Source organism: Eurytemora carolleeae, unplaced genomic scaffold (genome assembly GCF_000591075.1).
Source record: "Eurytemora carolleeae unplaced genomic scaffold, Eaff_2.0 scaffold1130, whole genome shotgun sequence".
NCBI lineage: Eukaryota > Metazoa > Arthropoda > Copepoda > Calanoida > Temoridae > Eurytemora > Eurytemora carolleeae.
Window position 1 is genome coordinate 1613 of NW_019397063.1, and position 10514 is coordinate 12126.

The 10514-nt window shown below is 30.0% G+C and overlaps 1 protein-coding gene across 1 annotated transcript in view; it reads left to right on the forward strand.

Moving 5' to 3' along the window:
- LOC111711531 (thioredoxin) overlaps window positions 1-3499 on the forward strand; it is a gene marked incomplete at its 5' end in the record, with an annotated part of 4626 nt that extends 1127 nt beyond the window's left edge. Inside the window, 3 exon segments of the mRNA XM_023485912.1 lie at window positions 511-594; window positions 2844-2982; window positions 3219-3499. Coding sequence (XP_023341680.1) covers window positions 511-594; window positions 2844-2982; window positions 3219-3397 — 402 coding nt within the window.
- Between the last annotated feature and the right edge of the window lie 7015 nt (window positions 3500-10514).

Sequence of the window (10514 nt, forward strand, 5' to 3'; positions counted from 1 at the left end):
TTAAAAAATAAAACTTTACTCTACTGTTTAATGAGACAACCTGTATTTAATTGTATTAAAAAATAAAACTTTACTCTACTGTTTAATGAGGTAACCTGTATATAATTGTGTTTTACAAAATACAACTTTACTCTACTGATTAATGAGACAACCTGTATATAATTGTGTTTTACAAAATAAAACTTTACTCTACTGTTTAATGAGGCAACCTGTATATAATTGTATTAAAAAATAAAACTTTACTCTACTTTTTAATAGGCAATAGGTATTTAATTGTGTTTTACAAAATACAACTTTACTCTACTGTTTAATGAGACAACCTGTATATAATTGTATTAAACAAAATACAACTTTACTCTACTGTTTAATGAGACAACCTGTATATAATTGTGTTTTACAAAATACAACTTTACTCTACTGTTTAATGAGACAACCTTTATATAATTGTGTTTAACAAATACAACTTTACTTTACTGTTTAATAAGACAACCTGTATATAATTGTATTCAGGTGTGTACTAAAATGAAACCTAAGCTGGACAGTATTGCCAAGGATATGAACGATGTAATCTTTCTTAGCGTGGGCTTTGAAAAGGTAATTCCATTGCATTTATTGTGAAATATAGAAAAATCAAAAAGAATTATGATAAACCTTACTGTCTGTTTTTAGCAAACATTTGAAATTAATAATTTAAAAAGAAACTAAACCTATCATTGGCGATTTGGTTGTTATTGATCCCTAAAACAGTTTTTAAACTCATTATTCTTATGCAATTTGTTAAAATACGTAGGTCGAAGAACAGGACCACTTCTCTTGTGCGCGCGGTTCAAGTAGGGATGTTAACGTTTTCATTTTTTTTGAAAAACGATCGTTTCGTTATGAAAACGACAATGACAAATCGAAAATCGAAAAATCAAAAAGTTCGTTTTTCAACAATGGTCGTTTTTAAACGATCGTCGTTTCGTTAACGATCGTTAACGACGAACCTTCTTTAACGATCGTTAACAAGAGAGGAAACCGACCTGAAGGGCATCTGTACTTATAATTGAGTAGTTTTTAAGAAAATACCGAGAAGTTTTAGCTCCCCCACAACTTTTTAACTTCATGTAAGACGACAATAAAGTTGCATGTAATTTTTTTCAAAATTGATTGTTTATCCAAAAACGACCGTTTTTGTAAAGTTCGTAGTTTCGTTAACGATCTTTAACGACAACCCTTCGATAACGTTCGTTAACAACGACCCTTCGTTAACGATCGTTAACATAATTGTCAATAATTTTTTTTTCAAAAACGATCGTATTTTCAAAAGTGATCGTTTTAAAAAAACAATCGTGTAAAAAACGGTCACAAATCGTTTTTTAAAAAAACGATCGTTTTCTAAAATGATCGTTATTCGTTTTCTAAAAGTTCAAAACAAGTAGGTCGTTTTTAAAAACGATGGTTTTTGAAAACGATTGAAAAACGAAACAAAAAACGATCGTTTAACAATCGCTTTCAAAAACTATTAACAACCCTAAGTTCAAGTTGAAGAGAAATAGTTTAAAGCAATTTATGTGCGCACTTCTTGCTATGCAATGCCTTAAACTAAGGCCATGCATTAAAGATCAATAATTACATAAAGTCGTCGTCGTATATACATCACTACAATGAAGACAAGTTTTGATTTCAGTTTTGATTATTACAAGTTTTCAATTTAAAGCTTTTAAACACTTATAAACATGTGAAAAAAGGTTTGTTTGAAATCATAACTTAATTGGAAAAGTCGTCTTAACTTAGGGTTTCCAGTCGTAATTGCGTTACGCGTAATTACGCGTAACACTTTCTTTCACTTACGCAGGAGCATTACGCGTAGTTACCCGTTTATTACGTTTACGAAAGAAAGTTTAGTTTCGCGTAATTAAGGTGTAATTACGCGAAATTACATAATACGAAACAATTCCGTAATAAACATATTAATTCTCGGAAATAATTATAGCGGGACAGTATGTGTAAGGATATGCCTGCTACAACCATGTCAAAAATATTTTGACGATTTTATTGTTATTTTTTCAAAAGTAGGTTGAAATATTAACAATTCGTTGAAAATTAAAATTTTATAGATTATGTATTTTTTGATAAAAATAAATTGGCCCTTTGTTAAACTTTTTAGTTGTCGAACGTGAAAATTACATCAACATAGTATTGGCTGAAATTTCTGATTCAACTTGCGTGACATTATTTTCCTTGTAAGTTAGTTGTTTTATTTAAATTAAAAGTTAAAACTTCAAAATTATTGCAAAATTTCGCAAAATTACTTTGCAGAAATTACGCAAAATTACTGCGTAATTTTACGAAATTGAAGTTTTGCTAACTATGCGTAATTAATACAAAATTTCGCAAAATTACCTTGTAGAAATTACGCGAAATTAGGCCGTAATTACACGTAATTATAGTTTCGTTTATTACGCGAAATAATTACGAAATTTTGCGAAAGCACGTTGTATAAATTGCGCAAAATTATGTCGTAATTACGCATAATTATAGTTTCGCTTATTACACGTAATCATTACGAAATTTCGCGAAATTACGTCGTATAAAATACGCGAAATTACGCCGTAATTTCCCGAAATGGATATTTCCCCAATTACGCGTAATCCTGCGAAAATACACGAAATGAAAATTATTATGCGTAACTGCACGTAATTACGCATAACAGAATAATCTATTACGTTGGAAACCCTATTAACTATGTGTCATTTAAAACTAATCTAATTATTATGTCGTTCTATTTAAAGAGTTTTAAGTCGCAATTTAAATTAAATCCTTTGCTTGACATTGCTCGTGGTATATCATTGATTGATTAGGTTCCTGCTATCAAAGACGACTATCCCATTGCCGCGTTCCCAACTCTGTTTATCCTGGTTGGCGGGAACGTGATGGATAAAATTATCGGCGACCAAAGTCAACTTCTCATAAAGAAACTTGAGTTGTACACAAGGATGGGTAAAGAGTCATTTGAAGATTGAAAAGCTAAAAAACGATTTTTTCTAACACGCTGTGAATTAAATTTGGACTTGACCCTTTTTTTACAATTCAAAGCCGCTTTCTAATATTTTTTGTAAATAAATATTAAATTTTACCCTTTTTGTTCTGTCCCAACTTACCAAATGACAATTTGTTTATGTAAAATTTGCATTGCATAATTTTGACAAAATCGCCAAAGTCCAAACTAAATTCAGGGATACCTGCTTCCGGGACCGGTCAGTCTGCGGGCAATATTGCAGCTGCCGGTCAGCAGCCCGATGATCAGCTGGTGAGGCCCGATGTAAGGGGAGCACAGCAAGGTAGATCGGAGAACGGAAGAATGAGAAAGAGAATGGAGGAGTTTTGTGTTCTTATCACTGGAGGAAAGAAATAGTTTTAAAAATGAAACTAGCTTTTGTATTTGTTACCATCTTTAATGCTTTTTATGTAGTATAGATAAAAAATAATTGTATCTAAATAAAAATGTCTAGCAGAACTATATTGTGGTTAAAAATGCCCGAGAAAGATCCAGTTGGATACCTCCAGATCTTTGCAGTTTCTGGGAGTAATATTAAAAACATTCAACTACAGTTTTACCTAAAACTTCGGAAACATCGCAAGAACTTTTAAAATGTCGTTATGACAATTGATTTTTAAAGGGTTTTAAACGATTATACGGTATACCTAAATCTCAGTATAGTTGTAAAAAAAGATAAATATGCGGGAACTCTTTTAAAGATCTCAATTAAAAACCTGCATATCATGTGGGAACTCTTTTAAAGATTTCAATTAAAAACCTGCATATCATGGGGGGACTCTTTTAAAAGAGCTCAATTAAAAAACTACATATTATGTGGGAACTCTTTTAAAGATTTCAATTAAAAACCTGCATATCATGTGGGAACTCTTTTAAAGATTTCAATTAAAAACCTGCATATCATGTGGGTACTCTTTTAAAGATCTCAATTAAAAACCTGCATATCATGTGGGAACTCTTTTAAAGAACTCAATTAAAAACCTGCATATCATGCGGGAACTCCTTTAAAAGAGCTCAATTAAAAAAACTACATATCATGCGGGAACTTTTTTAAAGATATCAATTAAAAAACTACATATCATGCGGAACTCTTTTAAAGAGTTCAATTAAAAAACTACATATCATGCGGAACTCTTTTAAAGATCTTAATTAAAATACTAAATATCTGCAGCATTCTATTATTAGTAGGTTTCTAAAGAAAACGACATTTTATAAATCCATCGATGACTCCGAAGTTCTGGATTAAACTGTAGTTTTTTTCTACCGGAAAGTACAGTTAATTTTTCGGATGTACAGTGTGTCCCACGAAATATGACCGTTGGTGAATAGTTTAAAATGTCTTAATTTGCGAAGTTGTTTGATGCTGAAGAGACTAATAACATTTTTTATATGACAGTTATAATGTAGTAAAATTGATTTTACAGTCAAATATATATGAGTTAAACATTTTTTTAAAGAAATAAACTGCAAAAAGTCTTTAAGATCTAATACAGTATGTGGAAGCTGACATTCAAAACTATTCGACAATTGTCATGTTTCGTGGGACACCCTGTATGATTTATAAAGTAACCATAACAGCACAACTATCATCGTCTTCTTTCTGTCTTTTCATTTTGCAGTTTATCACTAAATAATTTGCAATTTATGTAATTTATAGAAATATGAAACTACCAAATCAGCGATTGTTGAAAGTAAGAACAGAGACGACAGTTATTCCACATTTATTAGGTAATACAGTATTAAGGGTGTTTAGATAAGATGATTCCGTCATGTTATCCCAATTCTTTAATCATTGTGCAGGGTGTCTAAAAAAACTGGGTTACATACAAGGGTTACAAACGGGCTTGTAGACCCTAATTCCCCGTTTTCTAAGACACCCTGTATATTTCTATTTATTCAAAAATTGAACTGAAATGATTTTGTTCCCATGAAGTAATTTAATGTCTGCCTTTCTTCCTTCCTCTCAAGCTATGCATTCATGAAATAGATAATATCACTAGAGAAAAGGCAACCAGAGGGGGCATGTCATCAGTGGGAGGGGCAGTTACAGAATTTTGTCAACATTCAGGAGATATAAAATATTAACTGTGCTAAATTTTTAAATTTTTTTGCTCTTATTTAAATTTGCGTTTATCTGAAGTTTGCTACTGTTACAAAGTTATCATCATTTATAATTGATATTTTTTAACATCTTGCTCTGTTTGTGGAATGGACTGTAATTTAAAGAAGAACATTTTAGATTCACAACGGTACCAAGACATTTAGCTGATCAGTAAATGGGAAGATATCGTTACCGTTTCAGTCCATTTAAAAGAGAGACATCACAACGGTAACCAACACAATTAACTGATCAACATTTGGGAAGATATCGTCATTTTTCTACCTTGAAAAATGTAAAATATTGACAGTTTCCTCCAATGCTTCTTAATTAGGAATGCGCAAGACCCTTTATAGTGAAACCAAAATTAACCAGACATACAAAATGACGACTCAATTGAATTACTTCAACAGTCCATTTAATACAAAGTTTTTAACAAAATATTAAAAATTAAATGACGAAATCGAATAATCGAATATTTTGCATCTTGTGTATTTTCACCGGACGGAACATTATTGGGAAATAGTTTAAAATTAAAGTTAGATCTTCTACTCAAAATTTTTTACAAAGTTTCTAAAATTTGGTTTTTCAATATTGCGCTTTAACTTTAACAACCCTTTAAACGTAAACTACGTTAAACTAAAGCAAATTTCACGTAAGATTAAAATATTTTATTTTTTCAATCATAACTCCTCTCATTGAAAAGCTACTGCAAAGAACAACAATTTTTTTAATTCTAATTTGTATTCGGAAAAATTTCTTTTCTCATGATATGTAGAATGAAAACTAAAGAAGCTATAAGGTCACAAAGTGGTACCAGTAATGTCTAATAGATTTGACCTTCTCCATCTGTTATGTTTGCAGAGTACCGGCCACTCCCTTCATTATGATGACTCTAAAATCTATCATTTCTAGAACTAATTAATTTGACATGATGTGACAATAAATGTTATAAATGCCATGAAACATGATCCGGTGTTCTCCGTGGAAGCCGAGGCATATTCACTACAGGCAGTTTAGTAATTCAGGTAGTTGGTCGAATCTAGGCATACCGTACACATCTCCACTATCATGCTATTTACAGGGCTAGATATAAACACAGATAGTTTGTGGTATTGTGATCTTATTTCAGTGACAACAAGTGAAGATATAGAGAAACCAAGAAGAAAGAAAGAAAGAAATAAAAATATAAAGAAAGAAAGAAAGAAAGAAATAAAGAAAAAAGAAAAAAGAAAGAAATAGAGAGAGAAAGAATGAAGGAAAGAAAGAAAGAAAGAAAGAAAGAAAGTAAGAAAGAAAGAAAGAAAGAAAGAAAGAAAGAAAGAAAGAAAGAAAGAAAGAAAGAAAGAAAGTAAGAAAGAAAGGAAGAAAGAAAGAAAGAAAGAAAGGAAGAAAGAAAGAAAGAAAGAAAGAAAGAAAGAAAGAAAGAAAGGAAGAAAGAAAGAAAGAAAGAAAGAAAGAGAGAGAGAGAGAAAGAATAAAAGAAAGAAAGAAAGAAAGAAAGAAAGAAAGAAAGAAAGAAAGAAAGAAAGAAAGAAAGAAAAGAAAGAAAGAAAGAAAGAAAGAAAGAAAGAAAGAAAGAAAGAAAGAAAGAAAGAAAGAAAGAAAGAAAAAAGTAAGAAAGAACGAAAGAAAGAAAGAATGAAACGTAGAAGAAAGTATAATCGGGAAAAAAGCAAGAATGTGCATGCAAGAATGTAAGAGAAGTCGAAGAAATATTTAAAGAAACCTTCTGTAAGAATATTAGATGGTTAATTTTTCAGTTATCAATACTTTCTGATTCAAAATAGGGTGCACTTGTTTTGATTGCACTATTATTAAGAACGCAAGTGTAAAATATATACAAGCAATCAATAGATCACTTAACATACAGAGCGTCCCATATTATATTATATTATCCCCAAGCTTCAACGCCAAAATACGCACATAATACTCGAAAAAACTAATATTTTTAGCATGCAAATATTTATATTAAGCTAATACAAATTTGGAAATGATCCAAGTAAAGAAAAAATTGCAATTTAGAGCAATAAACGATCCGCAATTATGTGGGACACCCTTTACGTACACCCTTCCTATTTGTATAATGGATTTAAAGAATTTTGAAAATAAAAGTTTTGACGATTGAAATAAAAATAAATTTGTTTTTTTCAATAATTATAAAATATAAGAGTTAACAATGTGAAATATTTTTTTCAATTCAACTTCCATTGTATTTGAATAAAGTAGTACACATTAATGAATATATTCAGAAAAAAAAAAATTTCAGAGATTTACCTAAAATGGATTCTTCCTATATCGTCCAATAATTATAAAAAAAACAATAGTGAACAATTTTTAAGAATAATTATAAAATAGAAGAGTTAACAATTTTTAAGAATTAACAGAGCTGAAAACTTAAGAATGAAATATCCAGATATCCCGACGAATAATTAATCTGAAGTTTAAAGTCATGCATTAATCAAGAAATATTTAAACTCGTGATTAAGAAAAAGAGTGGTTTAAGCCTTAATCCTGATATCCACCATTCTAAAGTTTTCAGCTAAGAGCGCATAATTTTTTTTGTGGAAATTTTCTCTTTCTTCATATTGTTATAAACAAGTTTTCTTGCATAGATAATCAGATACCAAAGTAGAATAATTATAAAATACAATAGTTAACAATTTTTAACAATAATTATAAGATATAAGAGTTAATAATTTTTAACAATAATTATAAAATACAAGAGTTACCATTTTTTTTCAAAAATACGAACAAAAAAAATAGTTTTTTTCAGAGTTTTACCTAAAATGGAATCTTTCTATAGAGTGAAATGAAAAACTGAAGACCTACAACATGAGTAAAATGGTTTGCATTTTTATTTTATTTTTGCATTTTTCAATTTGAAAATATTTTGTGGGCCGTAACTTCTACCCTTATCAGTTTTCTAGTTTGAAAATATAAATAGGTTAAACAAATTCAGTTGAGAATCATTGAAGCAAATACGTTTTTATATATTTTCATTCATTCATTTCAACATTTGACAAACAATATTATTATTTGCATTTTTTTTATAAAAAGAGGCATTGAAATCTGATTTGAGTTCATTGTGGAAACCTGAATCCCTTTTATGCATGGTCAAGATGATCAAGGCAAAGCACTAAGTTTAAATTCAAATAACGTGTTTTAATTTTAATTTAAATAACATAACATATTTTAACTTTAAAAGTGTCTACATTGAATATTGAGATCAAGCGTGCAATTTTAATGATACAAAAAACGTTATAATACCACCTGAAATGACTGTATACATCATTTAATCTATACTTATACACTTTGCTTATATGGGTGTCTGTTAGTTTGGGTGTCTGTCCGTTTGTATCCAATAAACGGCTGAACTATTCGGGCCCAAAACATGAACCCAGAGTAGGTTTATGGATGCTCAAAATAACAAAAATTTGTTTCCAAAAGTTTAAGAATCCGCAATCTTTTTTATTGTTTATTTTGTACAAAGAGAAGATGTTTGACAGATAAATAAATGTTAAATAATAATAATAATAATACAGAAAGAGCTACAATTAAAAGTTGAAAAAGAAGAAGATTCCTATAAATATAAAAAAAGTATTCGATCGTGCAACTTTAACCAATTGGTCCAACATTATTACTTCAGAGCAATTCTAAATGTTGGTATTGAACCCTGTATACCATACTGATCGTTTTATGAAAATCCAGTGGTTAAAGGAGCTGAAGTGTCCTCCTAACTGAGCACGTCTCATACAAAACAAACATGTTCAGTTTGTTTTAAGATTTCTTATTAATAAGAATTTTTGTAAAAAAAACAATGTTAACAAATTGAGATTTCATACAAACGCTCTTTTATTGATAATGTCAATGATAACAATTTTGCTCCGAGTTTCTTGAACAAAGGAACTTAGATTTTGTCACAAACTCTAGGACTTTAACACCTTTTTAACCCGATGTCATAAACCTTAGATATTTCGAAATATTTATTATTAGATTGGATTAAAAAAAGGTTTACTTCATTAGATTGCAAACATAAAGGGATTTTTAGTGTGGAAAAAACTCAATTTCCAGCTAACCTTTTTACATCATCTTAATGCATAACGTAAAACATATAATATTTTTACAGGAGAAAGATGAAATAAAAATTACTTTCATAGAATTGTTTTTCTGAGAATGTTGGAAATCAGACAGTAAAAATTCTTCTAAAAATTACCCATTATACCCACTTAATATTTCCGTTTTACCTACTAAATATGACCAATTATACCCACTAAATATTACCCTTTTTACCCACTGAATATAACCCGTTTTACCCACTAAATATGACTCTTTTTACCCAATAAATTTGACCCATTGTACCCGCTAAATATGACCGATTTTATGCAACTAAACATGACCCTTTTTACCCGTTAAATATGAGTAATTTTACCCACTAAATATAACCCTTTTACCTACCAAATATGACCCTTTTTACCCGCTAAATATGACTCGTTTCAAATATTAAATATGACCCTTTTTACCCAATCAATATGACTCTTTCTACTGTTACTCATTAAATATGACTCTCTTTACCCGCTATATATGACTCTTTTTACCTAATAAATATGACCCTTTTTGCCCGCTAAATATGACCCTTTTTACACGCTAACTATGATCCATGATACTCACTAAATATGAATCTTACCCGCTAAATAGGACTCTTTTACCCACTAAAAATTATCCTTTTTGCCTGCTAAATATGACCCTTCTTACGCAACTGAATATAATCCCGTTTACCAAATAAATACGACTCATTTTACCCACTAAATATGAAGTGTTTATCCGCCAAATACGACCCTTTTTACCCAGTTAATTTGACTTTTTTTATCCTATAAAAATTACCCATTTTCCGAACATGACCCTTTTTACCCGCTCTATATGACCCTTTTAACCCGCCAAATATGACTCTCATTACCCGCTAAAAATGCTCCTTTTCGTCGTATACTCTTTCTACAACGTTAGTCCAGCGCACTTTTAAAATATGCATACACCCCCTCGGATATATTATGTCAAAGCGTGTTTTAAAAAATAAATACTTGTATATGTATACTTTTGCATATGAATGATAAAAGATTTTTCATCTTGGTCAATGTAATTTTTACTTTAAAAATATGGTTTTATTGATAATCAGTAATTTATTAATATGCTTTTAAACCTTTCACAAAAAAACCAGAAGTGTGTGTTTGTGTTGCGTATACCTAACCGTACGCAGTTTTGCGGGGGCAATAGTGTCAGTTTATGTCGGGCTTTACCTAGCTACGGATTCAACATGGTTAAAGAGTTACGCTAAATAAAGTTCCTCAATTGTTGTTAAAAAAGTTGCATTTCCGTTAT